Raw genomic sequence first — 23,060 nt, 5'->3', positions numbered from 1 at the left:
CGGCAGTCAGAGGATACTGGTAAGCCTGCTGTGTCCTGTGGCACCAGGGCACGGCTGCGGGCGCCAAACACAGCTGGAGGAGTTTTGGCACTTACCTTGAGCTGTGTCATGTATTGGAGAAGGAAGGCCACCCAGGCGGCGATTCTTGGCTCCTACACTGTTCTGGTCTGCGTGACGATCCTTGAGTGAGCCACAAGCCTGCAGGAGAGGAGCAGTTGTCACAGCACGTGATGCACTTGGCGCTTGCACCTGCTCTTGGGTTGTGTGTGCCCAGAGCATCTCTCAGGCTAGGAAGTAGTCGTTTTAACCTAACTGCTCTTTAGCGCTTGTCTGAATTGTCTTCATTACTGGAGACTTTCTGCCAGGGCCTGTGGTCTACTGCAGGTGCTAATTTGCAGTAGCCAAATAGGATTTATGCACACTCCTCTTTCCTTCCCTGTGTGCAAGTGCAGGTTCACACTTCAGTTCTGAATATGTTTTGGGGGAACCAGCTCAGCTGGCTGTGTTCAGAGCCTAAATTGCTGTTTCTACAGGAAAAAGCTGAAATAGTCTTTTTTTAGCTTCTCTTGTAGTATATAGCCCATGCATAGCTTGCAGGCCAGATGTGACTCATATGGCTAAAGAGTATAGTCTGCAAATTAATACAGTTTGTAAAGGGACATAACAGCTGTACCAGTTCAGTTTAGGAGTTCACTTAGCTCAGTATCACATTTTGAGAACTGTCTGTAGGCAGATAGCTAGGCAATTCTAGCTCATTTCATAGTCATTGTAGTCATTACATAGTCATTATAGCTCTTCTCATTGTCTCCTGAACTCAATGAAATCCACCTGTATAGTAGTCCTCTTTTAAGTACTTGTCCCATCTTCATCTGAACTCAGGTAAAGTTTCTGTATGTACAACATCCCTAGGCAAGTAGTTCCCCAGGTCTGCTCCGTGCAGTGGTAACAACCCCCCTCTTTGTTCTGAACCTGAATCCTACTAAGTTTGGTTGAGGACCCTTGGTTTTTAAACTGGAAAAGATGGTAAACAGTCAGTTCTTGACTACCCTATCCATGGTATGTGTAATTGTATAGACTTCTATCAGATCCCTTCAAAGTCATCTTTTTTGCAAATTGAAGAGCCTTAACCTGCTGCATCATTCTTTATGTGGAAGTCATTCCCACCTTTGATCATCCTGGTTGCTCTTCCCTGAACCTCTTCCAGGAACACCTATAAATGGAACAAATGACAGCAACAAAGAAAACCCCAAATGTGCTGTGTGTATTTGCACAAGGGACAGAGAGAGGAAGAGGAATCTCTATGGAAATGTTCCTGATAACTGCAGTCAAAGGCACAAAGTAATTTTTTAAGGAGAATTTAAGATTAGCATGCAGTTCACTTCCTGACAACTACTGCTTTGGAGCCTTTAAGTGAGGAACGCTGTGCTGTAAAGCTGCAGGAGTGGGGAAAAGGCCCTCAAGCTACATAATCTGTTTGGTGTTCAGAGCTGTCAGCCCTATGGTTTTGTAGAAAATATAAAGACTTTTTTTTGGGGGGGGGGGTAATTTTTAGAGACCAAGGATGATATTCCTTCAAGAGCAAAGGTTTCTCTTTTAGATTAAAAGTATGTTGACAGTGACTGATTTATAAGCTATCTTGATGCAACTTGCTGTGGTGCCTCTGAGTGTGGTGTAGGTGTAACCTACACTTTATAAAATGGGGAGAGTGTTTGTGCAAGGGGTTCGTGGTCATTCTGTCTCTGATTTTTAGTTATTCTTTTGGTGTGTCAGCGTTGTGGTAGAGTTTCTGTGTGCACAGCCATCCTTTCTTTTGTTCCACCCACTTACCCCTGTGATAGACCTTGAATCGCTGTTCTCAGGTACAATTTTGCATGTATGTCCTTATAAAAGGGACCTGAAGGTCCCCCTCCTCCCCCAAAACTATGTGCTTGGCACTTTCTGAAATGGAACGTCTTCAACATGTTTCAAATCACGCACCTGAAGTGACCAGTTCTGTCTGAAAAACCTGAGCTCTGAGCTCTACATGTCTCACCTAACCTCAGGGTTAGGTGGTGCCATAGTCAGTTGACATTACTGTAAGGATGTAAATTTTGAAAAGAGAGTGTATGTTCAGAACCCGTGTTGCAACACTCCTGGGTGAAGTGCATCTGCTAGAGGAATGCACAATGCTGCTTTCTTGCCCTTAGGTTGAATGGAGAGGCATTTAGGCCTTGGCTGAAATATGAAAGAGTGAGTGACTTGGACGTGACATTTCTCTCCTGTCTGGATCCCCTTGCCTTGCAGAAAAAGCTGTCCCTTTTCACCTGCTTTTCAGAAGTGTTAAACATGAGAAAGGCCATAGTCCCCAGAGAGGGTTTGTGGAGAGGCACTGGGCTTGGGAGTTCTCCTCCATCCCCTTGCTGCCTGACCTTGAGTCTCATTGCAGGGCTGCTGTGCTTCTGCCTCCTTCTCCCCCCACATGCCTTCCTTCTCCAAAACAGGGCCTGGGAGACACATAAGCCAGCGGAAGTGCTAAGAGCTGCCTGGTTGTTGTTTTGCTTGTTCTTACCTCAAAAGGCCCACAACAATAGCCCTCATCTGTAGGGGATAAGGATCAGGGAACGCTTCCTCCTTATCAGGAGGGATTTGCTGCCTTTTGGAAAATAGCAGATGCACAAACCTATCATTTCTTATTAATTTTAAAGTAGCTCCTGGCTCTCTACCTCCTCCATATCAGCCCTTGCATTGTCAGTAAATTATATTGGATTTGCAATTAAAAGCCAGCTGTGCCAGTGAAGTACTAGCCAAATGCCAACCATAACTGTCTCCTAGGCTTCCTAAGGGAGGTGTGGAGCACAAAACTCTTCCTTCAGTGAGCTCTCCTCTCACTTCAAGAGGAGAAGATAAGAGTTTAGAATGGGATCTCAGGCATATTATTTTTGTTAATCAAAACATTTGCTCAGTAAGAAATGTTGTTCTTTCCTTGATATTGTGTATGCATGGGTACAGCAATTCCCAGAGCCAGAAAACTGCCAAACACTTCACTGTGCAAAAAGTTAACCATTTGGGGAGAAAACTTTTAATCATGGAGGTCTGTCTCAGGCTGGTTGTTTTTCTCCTTCTCTATCTCAGTTAAAAGTATTTGTTTGAGAAGTACTTTTGCTTCTGCTGTGTGGATTTTCTTTAAGCGTTGAGAAGCACTTGTGCCCGTTTGCATTAAACAAGAATGTGCAAGGAGGCAGGGGGAAGAGCACTGCAGACTTGCTGCTTCCTGCCCCTCTGAAAATCCCTTCCATTTAAGCAACCCATGAGCTTTCGTGTCCCAGCTCTCAGAGGCTGAATAAAAACTTGTTTTAAGTTGTAGCAAAACCCTGGTAGTTTTGTCTTCCTTCTACCTTGGAGCTGGGCAGGGCTTTTCCTGCACTGGCTTTTCCTGTTCCTCAGCTGTTCTGGTTCCTAGAGCTGGATCAGAAAATGGGAAACTCTTCTGCTCCTAGTATCCTGTTTCGCCTGGATCGGCAAAGTGGGGTGGGAAATTGCAGCAATCTGCACAGATGCAAGGAGGCTGAAAGCGAGGGAACAGAAGAGGAAAAATGCAGAAAGTGCGTCTCTTCCGAACCTGGATTGGGACCCTGATTGTGGAGTTTTTGACAGTGTCCCGAAAGCTATTGGCAAGGGGAGAAGGAGATCGTGTTAGTGCTGACCCGTGATGGGGGTGGAATTTGACCACTACCAGATGGCTGTGTACATCAGGGTATGGAGATCTGCACTGTGGGTCCCCGAGGTCATGATCTTGCCAATGGACTGTGGAAGGGCCCATGCAGGTCTCTGATAAAATGTTGCTTCTCAGTTGGGTGGCTGGACAACTCCTCAAAGAATTTCTGTATAACACCAGTACTCCATTAAAAGCCTGCAAAACAAGGTCATCACCTCAAAAGCCAAATATATACCCCAAATGAATGTTGTGTGTATGTGCAACTTTTAATTTCTACCCCTGCATGTTTGTACTGTAGTGCAATTTTAATTGCGTTACTGCATGAGGGATATCTGTATGCTGTAGCAAGGCTACATGTGTGTACAAAAATTTGATTATGAGGTAATACATACTGCATATGTAATAAAGATCTTAGCCTTCACGCTTTAAAAATAGTTTTTCACTTCAAAGGTTGTGGTGTTTAGTCTTTCCTTTGGCCTTTACAGGGCAAGAGAAGAGTCTGTCTGCATCTTAGATGTTAACTGTCTCTAGCAATATCTTTCCCCAAGATGAAGAGATTGATATAGCAAACAGTGTGGGAGTGTTTGCCTCTGCCGTTCCTCTCCCTGTTAGTTTTAAACATGCTAGCTTTCCCTGTCCTCCTCTTAAATCGCATTATTTCATAAAGAGTAAAAAGAAACAGAATTTGGAGCAGCAGTGAGCTGAGCCCAAGTTAATAGTTCGAATTGCACTCCATCTGTTCAGTTGCATGGCCTGATGGATGTGCTGAACCTGTTTTTCACAATTTGTTTTAAGCTGGTAAGAACCATCTCTCCTGGCTTCAGTCCAAGGTGTCTTTTGAGGGAAACTTTGTATCTGGACTCTGATGTCCAGAGAGAGGGATTGAGTCAGTAATCTTCAAATGTCAAGCTACCTCTTTTGGCTTGAAAGTTGCTAGGTTTTGAAAGATTAAATTCTTCTCTGGACTTGAACAAATTAAAATTAAAAAAAAAAGTGTGTGCACACACACACACTATAAAATTTGCAAACGTGATTATGCTGGGCCTGCTTTAAATCGGCTTATTGCTGTTTTATGATTGCAAGTAAGCAGTCACAAAAGCCAGGGTGATTGGCCTTGCCATGTGCACATGCTGCTGGTAACTCAATAACCGATGAACACCCACCATGGTCTCCGAACCTCAGAGCCTTTGATGTAGCAACAAACAAGACAGATTGCTGTAATTTATCTGGCCCCTGGAGGGCTGTGCTGGTAATGTGCCATGAGCCCAAGGGCCATCCATCCATAATCTGTGTAAAAATACGCAGATTGCAGTCATCCTGTCTTTGTTCCATCTAGCAGTCCTGCCTGCAAGAGTTTGCATGTGTCCAATGTGCAATACTTGGTCTTGATTTCCAACAGCCAGGAGTGGTAAGTCTTAGGGTGTAGTAGGCCTACTCCCTCCATTAACTGTAATTGTTTTTATGTGCTAAATATACTCCTTTCAAATAGAATTTGAGTGCAGTGCTGGAAATGCGGTATTTCCTGGTATGCCTTTACAAGTATAGTGGAAAGACTGGATGGAGAAGGCATGCTGGATTTGGGGGAGAAAGACTGGGGTTTTGTCCCTGATGAAGCATTGAGCAGGCTTCCTGATGGAGGAGAAAAGATGCTGCTGTCAGGTAACCCAGAAATGTAGGGAGGGCAAGAGGGAGAGCGCAGCCACCTATCTCGCGCGTAGGCCTCTGTGACTTGTGGTCTTGCAGTCCAGCAGCTGGAAGGATGAAATCTTCCTCTCCCCATGGAGTGTGTTGTTCTCCTGTATAGTACTGCTGTCAATTTAAGAAGCCCATTTTACAAAAACAACTCTCTTGTCACAGCATGATTAGCCAAGTAGCCTTTAAATTAGATGTTGTTGCAGGAGGGCCTGGAAGAAGAAGTAAGAGTAGTACTGGAAGCTAAGCCCTGTCAGTTTTAGTTTCTAGTCTGGTTTTGTATTGTGTAGCACAATATCTTTTTCTGTCTGGACTCTTATCACTACCAAAGAAAGGTTTTATGTTATCGTAAAACCACTTTTTTCATAGGGCATTAAAAAAAAAAAATACTCTCCTTGAGTCAGAAAGAAAATTGTGATGTGCCTGGGAGGTTGCTGTGACAGAGTGTAATATCCTGATTTTAAAATGGGGTCTGAGGGTTTGTTTTGCCAAATGCAGCTGTAGGAAAATGGTAGGCGTGTGGTGGAAGGGGTAGAAAAGTCAAAGTGCTGCTTCAGGACTGGCTGCTGGGACACATGGTCCTGCTTGGAGATTGGCTCCTGGCTCATTTATTGCTCTTCAGCAAGTTGCTCATCACCTGTCTGCCAGCGAGAGCAGCATTTGACCTTATCTTACACGGCTGTCATGCGAGTTGAATAACGCTGAAGTGAAAAGCGTTCCCTCTGCCTGTAAAGTAGGAATGTGGGCATGTGATGCTAATGCAGTTGAGCTGCTCCCTCGCTTGTTGAGGTACTGCCTGTCACCTGAGCCCTTGTAGCTCATTGCATGAGTTTCTCTAGCTGCCCCCTGCTCCCGTAAAACTTGCTGGCCTGTGTTGCCTTAGTGAGGGGATGTGATGCCCCACTGGCTCTTTGTGGTTGCCGTGACTCTGGGATGGGTGGCAGACGAAGTCACAATGTCCCCATGCTTCCCTCACCAACCCTGGCCTTGGTAAGTGCCAGCCCACCCACAGCCCCCGGGAGATGAGGGGGCACTGAAAAGTCACAGATGGCTGTTCTTCTTCCACAGGCATGGCCCTAGCACAGCGCCAAGTGACAGTGCAGGAGGGTCCCCTCTACCGCACGGAGGGCTCCCACGTCACCCTGTGGTGCCGGGTGAGTGGCTACCAGGGGCCAGCAGAGCAGAACTTCCAGTGGTCCATCTACCTGCCATCGGCCCCTGAGCGCGAGGTGCAGATCGTCAGCACTGCCGACCCCTCCTTCCCCTACGCCATCTACACCCAGCGCGTGCGCAGCCGGGAGATCTACGTGGAGCGGCTGCAGGGCGACGCCGCCCGGTTGCACATCACCAAGCTGCAGGACCGTGATGCTGGCGAGTACGAGTGCCACACGCCCACCACCGATGAGAGGTACTTTGGGAGCTACAGCGCCAAGATGAACCTCGTGGGTAAGCTTCATGGCGTGGCCTGCTATCGGGGGCTTGGGGAGTTGGGTTTCTCCAATTGCTCCGATTTCTTCTGCATTCCAGGAGAGAGCAGACAGCATAATGGTGTAAATTACAGGGAGAAGTGGTATAAAGACATAAGAGAAATCAAGCTTTCCCTAGTAATAAGACCTTCATAAAGAAGAGAAAGAAAGCAGCATAGCCAGTGGAAAGGGATGTCCAAAACCTTGGCTGAATACAAGATGGACGCAGGCTTGATGTATGCAGAGGGACAGAGGTAGGGAGGCTGCTCCACGTGGTAGGAGCTACAGAGGAGGGTGCTTTCATGCCCAAAGTGGCAAACAGTGCAGCAGCAGAGAGAGGAACGGTAATGAACTGCACATAGAGGGAATCGGAGGGGGCAGTGCCAGAACGAATCCCAAAACAGACACGTGTCAAGTTGAGCTGTTTGTGGATGAACCTGGAGGAGGGTTTCTTTTTTCTTTTTCTGTTACAAAAAAATCTAAAACAGATACTGTAAAACCTAGAGTATTTGCATGGTGCCTCTTTGACTAGATTCTTTGACCTTTTCAGACTTCCCCTTGTTTTTTGTATCTCAGAACTGAATTGTATCTGAAGTCTGTAGCGCAGCTAACAGCAGTCAAACAGCTCCATCAAAGTTTTTGACTAAAGGACTCTGAAAGGTGTTCCACGACACCTGTATAACAAATTTAAGCCTATGGACGATTGGCTTCCTTTTCTTAGCTGTGTCTTATAGATGCCTCAGAAGCAGTTCGTGAATCCCCAGGAGTCTGTGGGCCTCTGGTTTGTCAACCACTTCAATATTATTCAGACTTACTTGTCGGAGAGATTGGGGTGTTGCAGGTTAAAGCCCTGTTGACACAGGAAACCCATTGTGAAGCGAGCCGAGGTGTGAATTTAAATCACAATAGCCCTCCTTTGTGTTGCACTCTCTCCTCCCAGCTCACCACCTTTTTGTGCTTTGGCTTGCTTTCTTTTGGAAGTGTCAGCATAGGCAGCTGTTACAGAATGACTCTCCCACACTATTTCCCAGGGTGGAGAAGCCCGGAGGGCTGGAGTCCAAACAGTTATTTAGATGCCTGCTTTCCCGTTTAATTTCACTGAGCAGCTTCCTAAGTAAAAGAGGTAGATGCCTAATATATATATATATATTTTTAAGTTATGTGATTTGCTTCGGATGTCTAGAGATGTGATTTGCTTCAGGTGTCTAGAGATGTGGTTCCCTGTTTAGTTTAAAGTACTCTGAGTCAGTGTTGCCCCAGTAAGCCACTTTAGGGAGGTAAACTTGTTGAAAACTGAACACCACAGAAAAAAGGGCTGTAGGTGAGGGTGGGGTTGCGGCAGTCTGGGTTTGTGACCGGGTTAAACTGCCAGGAAGCTGCACTCCATGACTTGCTGTTGTGCTGGAAGCCAGCCTCCAAGGCACAGTCCCTACAGGAAAATAGCTGAACAATTGAGAATAACCCCAGAATCGCCCAAGTTGAGCAATGCACGATGACTGAATTACCTGCTGATGTGCTTTGTGGGGTGCAGTGGGTGGTGGAGCTCTCCTGAAGAGGATCTGGGGGCTAGCTGGCATGTCCGATGGGGGGCAGCAGGGATTGGACATGCTCCTTCTCTGCTTTTCCCCTGGCAGAGACGGGCTGGGGGCATAGGGAGTTGGCACCACATGGATTTTAACCCTAGGTCAGCAGCTTCTTTGGTGGCTGGCACTGGGTTTGCTGGATGAAATGCTTCTGCTCTGTCCTGCCCTTACCACTAGTACGAGGCACATGCGATCTGGGGCTCAGCACCATAGACATCCATGAACATTTCAGGACATACACTTCAGGACTTATGTATGTCAGAGATGCTCAAGAAAATTGATCTAAAGTAACTTTTAGTGGATTAGTTAAAACACATTAAGCCCCTTCATGGATACTCCCTCTCAGAATTTGTGGCCCTAATTTGGTTTAGTTTAATTCATTTCCGAAAATTCACTTTGGAGGTGAATTAAGGCCACTTGAATTTTGAATGTGTGTATCTGTGTAGGTGTTTGCTGTGATTTAACTAAACTCTGAGACCAACTGGATTTTCCAGAACGCCCCCTGTGGTGACCCGTAAGCAACAAACTCTTCCAAAACTTTGTGGAAGTGCTCACCTTGGACAGCCCCGTAGGGAGCCTCTTCAGCCTACGCCAATACAACTGTGCTGCCTCACCAACCTTGCTCCTTTCCGTACCTCTCGCAGTGTGGATATGGGATAATTAGCCCAGCTGCTGATGCTGCTACGTACCGAGAATGCTTCTGAACTGGTCAGGGGGGAAAGACTTGATTTGTCCATCCTGTGCTTTGTAAAAGCAACTTGTGCACTGCGGCAGCACTGCCGAAGGCAATGCTGGGAGCCATTGCAAAGTGCTCCTGCCGAGCTGTAGTTTCTCGCTGCGGCCACCTGCCTGCCTACTGTGGAGGCCGGGACACCTGTGCTGTGGCTGTCCTCTTGGTCATGCTGCTACTGCAGCTCTCCAAGGGCATGTGCAACTGGGGTGGGGAAGAGCGATGGCTGATGAGCATTGTCACCGATCAGCCCTGGTTGTTCTTGGAAAGCAGCTGGCTTTGCCACCTTAGCCTGGTGGCGGAAGTCGATGCATACTGGTTATTGTCAGGTGGGAAACGCTAGGGCAACTGAGCTGGTTTGGGGAGTGTCAGAAGGTGTGGGAGTGGACAGGCAAGCCTGCGGAGATGTTTCCATCCTCTCTTTGTAGGGAAGAAGATGTGGGCAGTTGTTCCCTGCGTCTCCATTAGTTTGAACTGGTGCTGGCTTCAGTCCAATCGGGAGGAGGAGACTGGGGGAACGGGTCTGAAGCCCTGCTGAAGTTTCTGCATGGACTGCAAGGACTGTGAGGGAAATACTGTACCATAAGCTCTCTGAAAGCCTACAGGCACAGCTTAAGGGTTATCATGGATTCTGATAAAAAATTTTCCAAATTCCCAAGAGATGGGTGATCTAGGAGCAATTGGTCTCCCTCACAACAACTGTCCCCCAGTCTGTTTTGGCTGTGCTGGGAGGGCTTTTACTAGCCCAAGTGAGTAAAAATCCCTCCCCTTCCAACCACCAGGTTATAGCAAGAGAGACTCCTGCCCTCCGGCCGAGGTGGTGTCTCTGCAGGGCTAGGTAGAGCACGCCTCCGTTTGCTCATGGATTTAGCTCTCAGCTACAGGTCATAGGTTTCCAGACCTGCTTCATTGCTGCATATGGTATTCAAGAAGAGCTACATGAGTGCTAAATGAGAGTTATTGTTCTCACTTTCTCAGAAACAGAACCAAACTTCTTTTTTTCTCTCATCCAGTTATGAATTTTTAATTGACTCATTAAATTGAGTGGCTCTTTTTTGGCAGGAGAAAAGCCTGGAGGGAGACAGGTTTGTTAGCATCTCTATTCTCTCCGTTTATGTGTGAAATGGATGGCTTTGGAGCAGTGTTGATTTTCAGGTTGCCGTTCTGGGAGCTTTTGAACCGTTGTGTCGCTGCGGTTTGAGGGAGGAGCTGAAGGAAGTTTTTATTTTATTTTTTATTATTTTTTATTTTTTTCTTCTCCTGCTCACTCCAGGTGATACAGCTGGGAATTTTGGGGGAGCTCTGTGGGCTTGGCTGTTGGCTGAGATACTGGTGCCGACTCGCACTGCTTGCTGCAGTTTGAGTCCTTGTTGGTACCGAGGCGTCTGAGCTTGCGGCAGAGGCAGCTGTGATGTGCTTCAGCTCTTGCTGTCTGAGCAGTGTCGAGGGCTATATCAAGGGCTCTTCAGTTGCTAAAATATAGCCATATAAAGACATGCAAGTTGGGCTTGAAAGTACACTTCTATCCACACCATGAACAGCAAGCATGCTTGTTTGTCCCTCTCCCCTTTCTGGTGTCTCTTCTCAAGGTCCCTTTTTGTTGACCAGGAATCTAGGCCAGGATCTAGTCCCCCTCTGTGGGCTCAGTGTTTCCGATGCCTGGAATAAGAAGTGCCGCCAAGGCACTCTCTGGGATTCTTGTCTTCACTGATCTGAATTTAGGCCCGCAAAACAAGCGCTAATCTCACAGAAGCTAGGAATGAGGCCAGTAATCCGGCTCAGGGGCCTTCTACAATGGGGAAATGTGTATCACATCTTAGTATTTTTCACCAGTCTTCAATTCACTTATTGACTGTTTCAAAAATGAGTCTCCTTTTCCCTCTGTTGCTACTCCTCATCTCCTCCTGAGCTGCATTGATGGGAAGAAGCAGTTATATCTGGGCTGTGAGATGTGTTGGGAAGAAGAGCTTAGGGCATCTCAGACTGAATTGCAGGTACTGAGGGAGGCAGCAAAAAATGGGTGCAGCTCTGCAGGATGCTGTGGAACCATGGCCTCATGGTTCATTTATGAGAAAGGATTAGCTCATGTACAATTTCTGCAACTCCATTGTTTGCCTTCAGAGTAGCTGTTAAGAGTTTAATTCCCCAGGACTGACATGAAATTGCTCAAGCTAGTTCATGCTCTTCTACTCACAGTTGGGGAAAAAGATTTTTAGAAGCTCACATGAGTGGCATCGCACTCATCTAACATCAGGCCTGCTGTCTAGGCTAGCTGTTGAGCACTATCTGTAGTCAGAGGAGAGAGAAAGGGGCACATCTGGAGAGCAGCCCATCCTTGTTTAAATTGGGTGCATCTTTCTCTGCGTTGATTACAGAGAGAAAGAACCTAGATGCTTATCTTTGGGTTAGGCAGCTACTGTTAAGGGAAGTAAATTCTTCCTTTAGCAGTTAAAGGCTTGGCTGCTTTTGAAAACTTCACCCACGGGGCTCCTACTGATGGAAATTCTGGCTTTACAGTTGAATTGAGAAGACACTTTGGCATAATGAAGAGAACCCTTACAAAACTGGATGTATTAAATGGGGGATCTAGGGGCCATGCACAGCTGACAGACAATTATGTCATAGTCCTGGCCTGCTCCATACTGGCTGTGAGAAGTATATGGATTCTTCTTCCTCTGTCTGCAGAAGTTAAGAATGAAAAGGGGTTTGCAGGTGATGGAAAGCAGTGTCTCAGTTATGCAGCATCACCACTAGCAGGGTGTAGTATTTTCCAGATTGCCATGTCATTACCCCCGTCCTAATCTCTTGAAGTACAAGTAGAAGAGGAAATTTCTGTGCAGTAATTTAGGTTGTGAATCTGTGTGGTTCTGGGCAACCTGAGGTACTGGTTCATGTGTCTCATCTTATGTCAATGGGCAAATAAACTTGTGTTTTGCCACTGGGTAACAATGAACACGTGGCAGTTACTTCAGAATAGCTGAATCACTGCAGATTTGTGCTCTGCTGTATCTCCGCAATGAGTTGTTTGTGTGCCTGTACCATTACTTAGATAACAGTAGAGAGTCCCATTTCTAACCTTTTTAGAAGTTCCAGACTTTTATCTCTGTATTTTTTTTTTTAATCTGCACTCCAAAAAAATGTTGAGCTCTTTTTCAGAATGAAAGTGATTTGAGGGAGGAAATCAAGCTTTGAGGTTCTTCTTAAACAGGTGGTTTCAGGGGGAAAGAGGGCTTCAAAGTGCTTAAGGAGGTGGCAGCTCTTTTACTCTTTATTTCTTAGGAATATTGGGGAAGCAGCTGTACAGCATCAATTCTGAATCCTTTAAAGCAAAAAAAAAAAAAAAAAAAAGGCAGGCATTGGGGAGGGGGTGAAAGACAGAGCTACCTCTAAGATACTGCAGAGTGAGAAAGAGTAACGAACAGTCTCGGTGCAGACTTGAGAAATAAGCACTCAAGCACAGTTGTCTCAGCAGTGGAGGAAGAGCTGCTGTGGAGCTGGCTAGTTTGTGCAGGAACTGTCCCCAACTTCTCTTTCCTGACAAGCTTAGGTGAAAGGGGCACAGGTAAGGTTTATACTAACTAAGTGTTATTTGGTGGCTCCCCCTTCATGTTCTCAGCTGGGCTGCACTTCTGCTCCATTGCCCCAGCTGCTTCTGCATCCTCCCTGGGGCTGTCTCCCAGCTCCTCACAGGGACATTAGTGTTGCAGGGCGTTGCCCAGATAGTTTCTGGGAAATTTGGGGGAGGAAGGAGGGAGACCATCTCTCCATCTCCATAGCCTGCTGAAACCCAGCTGGCATTTGTCCAGAAGGTTCAGAGCTATCACAATAGCTTTTGTAGTGAAGTTTCAGCATCATGCCAGATTCAGGAGTGGTGTTGCGCAACATTATTAGAGGGATGAAGAGCTGGCTGCCTCTGACTGAAGTCAGTGATGGCAGCTGCTGGATTTGATCAGGTTCCTTCTCCAAATGCTGGGCTGCCGGAGTCCTCCACACACCAGACCCCTGTCCATGTCCTTTGACTGTGCCTTTAGGAATGCGTCTTGTAGGGGTCCTTTCTGGACTTGAACTGTGGTATGTAACTGTGTACCCAGCTTCACTGATGTACAGTAATTTAAAGAAAAGAAAGAAAGAAAACAAGACCCTCCCCCCTCAAACCCAAACATAGAGAATCATTCTAGCTGATTCAAATATATTTTGAAAACCCCTCTTCCTTAATAATTTTGATATTTGCCAGAGCTGTGTGGGAAGGATAGCTGTGGAGTGCAGCTGAGAAGCTTTGACAGCATTAGAGGCAGAAGAAGAATTTACACAGGCCAAGCACTTAGCACTGGAATGGAAGGAGCTGAATGTGTCTCAGCCTAGCTTTTGTTGAACTTGCAACCAAATATCTCCAGAATTTATCTGTGGAGAGCTAAAGGGGGTATAGCGGGCAAAAAGGAAAAAAAGAACTTTTATTTGCCTGTAACAGCTGCTGCTGCTTGTTGCCAGCAGCTTCCCCTCTTATTTGTCAAGTGCTGCCATACGTGATCTGTCTGCACACAGAGTAGAGGGAAAAAGTCATGCCACTGTTTTGCTGTATTTGGGAGAGCACCATCTGCTTGTGGGAACCTGGGGGGCACTCATCAGGAGCACAGTCACTTCTGCTTGCATGGGGCTCGTGGACCTTGGTGGCTGTTATTTTATTCCAGTTGTCAACTGGGCTGAAGGTGACTTTGCTCAGGGGAGGTGTCAAAGAGAGACGACAAATTGTACAGACAAGGATCTACTAGTTTTGGTTGAAATGTTTGGGGGCTTGTCCTTCTACGTGTGGTAGTAGCTTGTATCTTGGGGAAGATGGAACCAGGCTCCTCACAGTGGCGCATGGCAGGAGGATGAGTAACAGCAGACTCAAACTGACACAAGAGAGGTTCAGACTGTCCAAAGAGGCTGTGCAGGCTCCATCCTTGGAGGTGTTGGGATGAAGCCCCAAACAACCTGGTCTGACCTCATAGCTGGCCCTGCTTTGAGCAGGAGGTTGGAATAGAGACCTCCTGAGGTCCCTTCCATCCTGAATTGTGCTGTGATCCTGTGATGCACTGCTTGGCTGTGGGGCAGTAGAAACCAGTATTAGACACTTGTTTGGAGGGATAGGTATATGACGAGAGATGTAAAATGGCATGTAGTAGTGATGTCACTGCTAAAAAGTGGTGCAAGATTTGTGATGGTCAACAAGGTTAGAACAGCAAAGACCTATTCTATGCCCCCAAATTCTTTTTTTTTCTGCCCAACTGAGAGGTTGTAGGGGTTTGTCTCTATTGCTATGCTTCAGTATGTAAAGACAGGGTTCAGAGATCCTGAACTCAGTTTTCCTGACCTCTCTAAGGCCATCTCAGTGGCTTTGCTGTTTCCTTAAAGTATCTGTATGTTTTATTTGGCCAAGCAGCTGGTTAACCAAAATAAGGTCTAACCAAAATACTCCCCAGAGGAGTAAAATGTCCTTTGCTTTCAAACTCCCCTCTAGTTGATTAAAAAAAAAAAAAACAAAACCCTCCTCTTAGGTGGTCCCTTGCAGCTGGGCTCAGGTTATTTTGCTCTCTCTGTCCTCCTTTACATGACTAAATCTCTCTGTAGTAATTTTGAAAAAAACATTTGACCCATGCTACTCTGCTTTTTTTTTTTTTTTTCTGCTCCTGCTATGTATGGAAAAGGAGTGTTTGGCTGTTAATGGGGGAGATATGATGAGGATGGGTAAACATATTTACCTCTATCAGGTCTATGAGTGCAGCCTGGGAAATTGTGCCAGGAAACCAGAGGACCCAGTTTCTGGAGCTGTGGAGAGCTGGGGGGGGCTCCAGGCGTTGGGTCTTATCCTCCTGCACTGTGCTGCTGGCTCGCTGCGTGCCCCTGATACAGCCCTCACCATCTCCCTCACCGCTTCCCAGTTGGTAAAATTAGGGATAATAACATACAAGCCGTTCACAGAGTCTAAGCTAAATAATTGTAAAGTGCTTTGAGCGCCTCAGATAGAGAGAGTTAGAAACAAAGGCTTATATTTCTGCTCTGCCTAATAATGGTATTGAATAGGATCCACTTCCAGTCCTGCTTAGTCGTTTCGGGAAAGTATAGCTGCTGAAGCTCACCTAATTTTGCCCTTCCTGAAGTTGTTAGGATAATAGAAGTTGCCCCACTGAACTGGGCCAGCAGTCCATGTTGTCAAATTTTGGTGCTGTGTAGCAGATGTGTGAGAACACAGTGGTGCCACCCCAAAACCAACAGCTGGGGAACTGTTGGCTTCCAGAAGAGGCTGTCTCCTGGCCAGCCTACTGTGGGATGTGGGTTTATAAAATCATTTGGGAGGCACCGTGCCCCTTCCAGATTTAAAACTCCTGCAGATAAAAGGAAGGCACTAATACCCATTAAAATTTCCAGTCTCTTCTTGTTTTTAATCTTGGCTTTAGTCATTTACAGTCTGACAGTGAATTGCATGGGCTAGTTCTTCCTTGTGCTTTTTAATACACTTCTTGTAGATACCATTCAGGTTATAACTAAACCTTGTAACAGAAATCTCTATGTATGTCTTCACATTGCTAGAGAAAGTTCACTCATTATTTTCTGTATCTTTATCTTGTCCGCTATTATTATTTTTTCTGCTAAGCAGTTCCCGTTACTCCCTTTTTGTTGCAGTATGCCATCTGCTATTCTTTCACTCTGGAATTGCTTGCCTGTTTTTTATTTTTTTATTATTGTATTACATGATATTCCTCCTCCACCCACACACGTGCAGGAGAAATGGAGCAAATTTTAGGTAGACCATACCTGAAAAAGCAGATAATCCATTCTACCCACTCTCTCACTTCCTTTTTTTTCCTTCCTCACCTTTCTACCCAATCCCTTGAAACCATGGGGAATTTGTGACATGACGTGCTTTGTTTTGGGGCTCTCAGTTGTGGAACTAATTCTTTCTTTTTTTCCCATCCACCTACCCATGTCTCAAAAACCTGGCATTAGACACATTTAGGGCACATAATTGCATTCCATATGTTTTTTTCTAAGCTGTCCCTTTTGAGGTAAGGGTATTTTTTTTTGATTTAGCTAGCATGTGGAGAAGATTTATAATAAGAATACTTGTCCTTTTTATATGCATGTCTCTACATTTTTATATATTCATTGTTAAAAAAAAAAGGCATTCTAAGGCGCATTTCTAAAAATGTAAATTAATACAGGCACATCCAATTGCACAGCCCTCTGCTCTCAAATCTGGTCTTTAAAATAAGCCCTCTCAATTCTAGGCTTAGGATGTCTTTTACTTGTCATAAAAGAAGCACAGAAGCCCAACTGCTGACTTGCCTTCAAACTGTAAAGAGTTGCAGTGTTTTGCTTGGGTAGGTTTCTGTGCAGTACTGAGCCTGAATAGTAAAATCAGACTAGTCAGTTAAAATGATCTTTGAGGACTAAAACAGTCTTTCTTGCAAAAAAACTGTTTTCACGGGGCTCAGAGTTTTGACCTCTAGCCTGTCTATCACCAGCTCCAGTCATGCTTGGCTCCACTCAAGCTTCTCTCAAGATTCTGTCCTTGATGGGACCGTGGAGCTAGCTTTGCACCTGAGCTCGTTGCCTCCTCGGTGTCAGTGAGGTTGGAAGGCTGCAAGGTTTGCTGCCTGCTACTGCCTTGAAATGAGCTGCTACAAAACCAAAGATCAGTGCAGCCCTTGTGTCAGTTCTTGTTGTCCTGCTGACTCTTCTCTCATATGCTTTGCCAGTTCTTGGCAAAAGAGGTATTTGGTGGTCCTAAATGCCCTATTTACTTCTAGGATGCCTCTGAGTCTGTCCCTTTGAGAAGAGTGACCAGTGGTATAGCCTGTTTATGTAGATTGCCATGATGTCTAGGTGTTAAGTGCCAGTAGGAGGTAAAGGATGCAAAGATTTTTAAGGTAAAATAGGAAAATCTTTAGCCAGAGGTCTTGGTGCATTTGAAGGTGAACTCTACCACAGCTGGGCTACTCAGGAACCTAGGTTCAAATTTTAGGACAAACCAGCCTTCCCAAGTGGGTGAACTCAGCGTGTCGGGGGGAGGCTTTCAGGTAAAGGTCTGTTTGCTAATCATGTCTTGAATTCAACCTTTCCTTCCAATGTCCTCTGGGCATCCCCAACCTCTTTTTCCCCAAATTAATGTTTTTAGTACAGTTTGGATATGCACAACTGAAAAAAGCTCCAAGATGGATGGCAAACATGAAAAGCATGAAAGGAGAGTGAGGCCTGGGCCAGGTGAGCAGGCTGTTGTGGAATAAGTGGGCTTTAACATGGGATGAGCAGAGCCCAGTAGGTGCATCCTGCTGCTTTTGTGTTGGGCCGGTTTCCAGGTACTGAAGGGGAGCGGGCAGTGGGGAGGCATTCGGGGCACTTGAACTTCCAATGGCCGTAGTAACTGTGTTGCTGGAGGGCAGCTAAGAGGCATCTCTCCCTTCTGCCTGTGCGTCCCTGCTTGTGACAGATCCAGATGGAGTCGAGCGGTCAGTGCAGCTTGGCAACTCTCTGGCACCAAGGCTGCCTTGGGACCTGGTTTTTGACTTGCTGACAGACCCTGTTGGCATTTCTGGCAGCTTTGCTGGAATAATGGGTGGCAGGGGAGAGGTGTGGACTATGCAGGTTTCTCTGCTTCTGTGCCTCAAAAGAGTATCTCAGCATTAAATGGGGAAAGTGATAACTGTGAGCGCAGCTGGTAACATATGGCACCCGTCCCCTGTCTTAGCAATTGCTCAGTGAACTCTGAAAGTGGAATACAGTCCCTGTAGCTCCAGCCAGCTGCAGCTCTGAGAAATCCTATAATGGAGTAGGCCATTATTCTATTACCAGCAAAAATTTCACATTTCACATTGCCCATTTTTCCTGCTGCCTCTCTGGGGAGGTTTTGCTATGCTTGCTTCTTCCTCCCACTCCTCTGTTTTAATTCATTTTCCCTCAAGGATTGCTTTATTTGTTCTATAGCTCCAGTCTCTTAAATTTGGTTGCTCTGCATTTCTGTCGGTCGGCCTGCCATGAGAGGCAAGGGCAGCTGTTTCTGCAGTTGGTGGTGATGCTTTTCTCTGGGGGTCTTGAAGAACATGTAGGTCTGGTGGCAAATAATCAAGTCCCAGTGTAGCAGAGGGGAAATGCAGTGCCCATTGCTGAACTGGTCTGCTTCTGGTCTGCTAACTGTGTGTGGATACGCATCTTTTTGTTTAAGAAGACCCCCCCACCCCCAAAAAAACAAAACAAAAAAACCCTTAAAGCCCCAAACCAGGGGGGCAGTGCCCAGGCAAGCCACAGAATGGCAGCAACACAAAAAGTCCCTAGTAGCATTACTAATTATACATCAGATCATCTTTATTGTTCTATCAGATAGGATAGCACAAAGTGCAAAGCCTACTGCTTCCTCCTGCCCTCTAAGAGAACTTGGAAACATAAATGGGTTCCTTTGGGATTTTGGTTCTTATCTGCTAATTTAGAGATGCTGCTATTAAGCGTTTCCTATCCTCATCCTGGGAGAGAGAGTTTGATCAGAAATAGTTCCTGTGTGTTTCGAGAAACTGAGGAATTTCTTCTTTCTCAAATGATCATAGGGTCTCTACCCTGCTTCCAAAGACCACTGGAGAGCGTCGGTAGGACTGTTGAGAAGGGCTTTGCGATGCTGGGGAAGAGGCTGATGGAGGCTGGAGAAGACACTCCCATGTTGCAGGGGCATGTAGAGGCCAGTCTCCTGGCTCCGGCACCTCAACATCTTTAAAAACCTTAGTCCAGAGTGAGGACTGGACAGAGGTGAGAGCGAACTTGTTTGCTTTCAGCCTCAAAGCCCATTTAAGAAAAAGGTAATCTTTCTCTGCCCCAGCATTTCTATCTGTGAATGGGAACAGAGGATCAATGCTTTGGTACTCCAGAGGGAGGCCATTGAGTCCCAGGGTGCTGTACCACCCCGTTTTCCTCCGGCCCTTCTCCAAAGCAGGAGCTCTGCACAGCAGAAGTATTTCACCTTATGCGCTGAGAAAGAAGCCTGACCTGAATTAGGAGGGAACTGCCCTTTGGTGCTGAGGAGCTGGGAGGAGAAATTTTCCATTTTGATTCTGTGGCTGCCCTGTCAGTTTAGCCCTGTAACAGTTTTACAATCTTTATCTGATACAGGTTTAAGAGGATTTCCCTGGGTGCAGCGGGATTATTATAAGTCAGAGAGCTGTCTCCATCTGATATTCCTTCAGCGAGTATTTATTTTAAGTGGTTTTAACTGTATTTATTTATTTTTTTTTTTGCATGGGTTATAAGTAAATTGTTTACATTATTAGAAAAGTAGAGCCAGGATAAAATCAAAGAATGTATTATTGCTTTCCAGACTGGGGGTGGTGGAAGGAAGCAGCAGCTGGAGGTGGGGACGAAAGAAGATAAAATAGTAATGTTGGGAAAAATGTAACATTCTATGCGGCACTGATTAGTGATACTGCCAAACAGCTGTTTATAAATAGGAGCTGTAGTGGGAAGGAGAGCTGCAAGGAACATATGAGTACTGCAGGCACTGCTGCTCCATCATTTGAGGAGGGAGCGGCTGCTCCCCACTGCTGTCCCCCAAATCAACCCCATATCAGTGGCCCAGTGGTACTGGATGCTGTGCTGCAGCAGCCCTGCTTCTCACAGGGCTGTACGCATACGGCATTGGTAGCACACGGCATTGTTAGTGATCCAAGCCATAAGATAGCATGATGGGTTTTGGTGGCCTGGGCAAATGCCTGTGGAGCTCATCCTCAGCGTTAGTGCTGTGGGCAAAGCTGGTGCCTTCTGTTTTCTGCAGAGTGATGCCCTACCTCCTGTGCTGTGCCTGGTGAGGTATTTATTTTGCCTGAGCCTGGGCTGTCAGCTGTATCCAGCAGGCAGAAGAACAGGCTGCTGGAGAGAATTATCCTGCGCTTTTCCCCCAGTTCCTGCTGCCGCCTCGGGGCTGTGGGCACTGTGCGGTCCCTTCCCAGCTGTGCGGCGAGGGGACTGGCACCGCCCAACAGCTGCCTTTGGCCGCACTGGTGGTACTTCACACTGAGCCTGGTACGCTCCCCCGGTTGAACCCCAGTTGATTGTGCCACCTTCAGCCACCAGATGAAGAGAAGAGCAATGGCAGCTTTTGACATTTGGGAGGCTGTGCCTTTGGTACCAGTGTCTCCTTTCACAGGCTGTTTCTTTATCCTCTTTGTCCCTTCAGCAAGACATTACTGAAGGTAGGGTGCTGCTGGACTTTCTGTGGATGCCCAGAACTCATGCCGGCTTAGTGCGACCCTCCCTCCAGCCCTCTGAGCACGGACAGCGTCTGTCGCCCTCGGAGCGTTTCAGGGGATGCTAATGGGATGAAGTTAGCCGCCCCGCTTGCCCTTGTCAGTGAGAGAAGTGTCTAGAGAGCCTACAGAGAGGAGCAGAGCGAGAGCTAGCGGGATGAGCCTGAACAAAGATGCTTTTGACCTGAATGCTGGAAAGAAATGAGATTTTTGCCTGCCCTCTGGCCCTAAAGAGGCAAGAGGTGGGGCTTCTCTTGCTCCTAGTTTAAAAACTGAATGAGCCTCTGCCTTAAGCAGTCTTTATTGGCTGAGTTAGTACTAATGGGATAGACATCATTCAGTATCTATGTGGTCCATCCTGCTCCGGTTTCCTGACATTATGTTTCAACATATTGCACCCTTTAGGGCTTTATTCATTATTGCATACTAGTTAAAATGATAACTTAGGGCTCTGCAACGAAAGGCCGTAGCAAGGGATTCCTAGCTTGGGGAAATGTATTACAGTGAGCAGGCCTTTCAGAACAGAGATTCCTCTGTCATTGGCATATTGTGCTGTGAGCACTTACTTTCTCAGGCAGTGTCATTCATCATTTTTACATGCCTCTTCAAAGGAACAAAATTTTGTAAAAACATTCTTAACCAAATGCATTTCACAATTATAACTTATAATGCCAAATTTATTCTTACTGAAGGTGAGAGGATACAAGGAATCCACTTTGCTTACCTTTTGTGCTGCTGCATGGAAACCAAAGGAAGATCCCAAAGCAGTAGATTACTTATTGGAGGGTTAACATGTGGCTTTTGAGCCTTATTATCTGCTGAAGAATCACAGCAGCATACCACAAGATGACAACAATACTCTGGCTGTGCATTGTTATCTATTGAGCCCTTTCAGGTATGCTAATGCCACCTGACCCCAGGTATTACTCCTTGCAAAACTGTAGGCGATAGTCGTGTGTTATGGATGGCCAGCCTGACACTGCTGCTGGACAGTGGGACCACTCATGCAGGAATATTTGAATACAAGGAAGAGAAAGCTAGTAAAGAGATGTGGTTATCCGAGGTACATGCCTCTCATTCAGAAAGAGTCTCTGCTTCAAAGGAGCTCACTGGCTGCAGATGCTGGCCTGAAAGGTCACCCTGAGAGGGGGTAAGTCACTGTGAGACAACATGGAGGCCCCTGACACCCACTGGGGTGCTTCGAGCCTCCTGTTCTGCAGTGATATAATGGGCCAATGTGTCAGAGGATGCTCCTCGACCCAAACCTGTGGTTTTATCAAACATGTAAACAGGAAGGAGCATTGCCAGTCTTCCAAAGAGCCCCACTCCAGCTGCTCTGCAGCTGAAGCCGTGGGAGCGTATCTGGAGGGCACAATGGCCACTGGTGGCTGGCATTGGTGGCCTTGGGGGATGGATGTCCCCTTTTGCACAATGGGCTTCTGCGGCCAAGCGTCTCCTGGGGTAGGTTAGCCGAGCCAGGGAGGGAGCTCTTCTGTGTGGTGTGGACGGGGGAGTTGAGGGACATCTGCCCTTCTGGGGAAAGGGAAACTGGTGAAAATTGGGGTGCTGGACTGGATGAAAGGAAGGGGAGTAAATGGGGGGAGTGCAAGGGAGGGGGTGAGGGGGGTAAGCAACAAACAGAAGATGAAAAAAAAAAAGAAAGAGAATGGAAACGGGAGCAGAAGGGGCACAAAGGAGAGCAGGACCTGCAGCACCAGGGAGGTGAGAGCAGGAAGGAGTGGGGAAGCGGCATGTAGTGGACGGGAAGACCTGGGGCAGGTGCCTGCAGTGTGGCGAAGAGCTGTGGGCTCTGCAGGAGGCTGGTCACCAGGTGGTGCTGGGACAGGGAGAGCTGCATATAGGCACAGTCACGACCGTGGTCAGCTGGGGCCTGGGTGGAAGGAGACTGCTGGCTTTGTACTGTGATGGGAGGAGGCCTGATGGTTGCCAGAGACATGGCCCCAGCCTCACCACCTGGCCTCCTCCGGCAGGGACCTCATGGGGCTCCTCCCACGCCTCTTTCGTCCATCCTTCAGCAGCACCCTGGGCACTGTTTCGGCCTCTCGACCCAGAGCAGGCAACCGGGGTTTCAGTGCTATCTTCTGTTGGGGCTGGCAGGACCATCCTCATACAGCAATCACTCTGTGCTGCCTCCCACCCCTTCTTCCTCTCCCCTTGTTTTTGGGGATTAGGAGGTAGCAAAGGAGCGCTTTGAGGAGCCACTTTTGAAGTGACTTTATGAGTAACAAGGGTGGGTGAGCGGCGGGTAATGAGATGCTGGTGTTCAGTACTTCCAGATAATTTCTACTCTGTTATTTCTGTGGCCAGAACAGCATGCACTGTGTGTCTGTCCTCAGAGATGCAACGCTCGTCAGATTGCATCTATTTCAAGAGGCTCCTGCAAAGGGTCTGATGTCAAGCTCTCTGCGGCGTCCGGAGGCGAACTTTCATGGTCTTATGGTGAGGGACAGAGAAGTGTGGTGGAGGGGATCAGAGGACCAGAGTGGTGGACTTGAGCGGTGATGCAGTTGGGTCGGTGCAGATCAGTGTGCTCAAGCTCAGCCAGAGCTTGTTGCTTTAGATAAATGCGGTGCCAGTTCGGGGTGCCAAACAGGGTGCTGAGCTTCCCCC

The 23,060-nt window shown here is 46.9% G+C and overlaps 1 protein-coding gene across 2 annotated transcripts in view; it reads left to right on the top strand.

The window, feature by feature from the left end:
* The window catches only part of IGSF3 (immunoglobulin superfamily member 3), a 109,775-nt gene that overhangs the window by 22,880 nt on the left and 63,835 nt on the right, over nucleotides 1-23,060 (top strand). For both annotated transcript variants that reach the window (XM_067300053.1, XM_067300048.1), the window contains exon 2: nucleotides 6,455-6,832. In XM_067300053.1, the coding sequence (XP_067156154.1) occupies nucleotides 6,455-6,832 (378 nt within the window). The remainder of the gene's footprint in view (nucleotides 1-6,454; nucleotides 6,833-23,060) is intronic.

This window comes from Apteryx mantelli, chromosome 1 (genome assembly GCF_036417845.1).
Source record: "Apteryx mantelli isolate bAptMan1 chromosome 1, bAptMan1.hap1, whole genome shotgun sequence".
In the NCBI taxonomy this organism is placed as follows: Eukaryota; Metazoa; Chordata; class Aves; order Apterygiformes; family Apterygidae; genus Apteryx; species Apteryx mantelli.
Note: the sequence above shows the minus strand (reverse complement) of the source record. Positions and strands in the feature narration are given on the sequence as shown.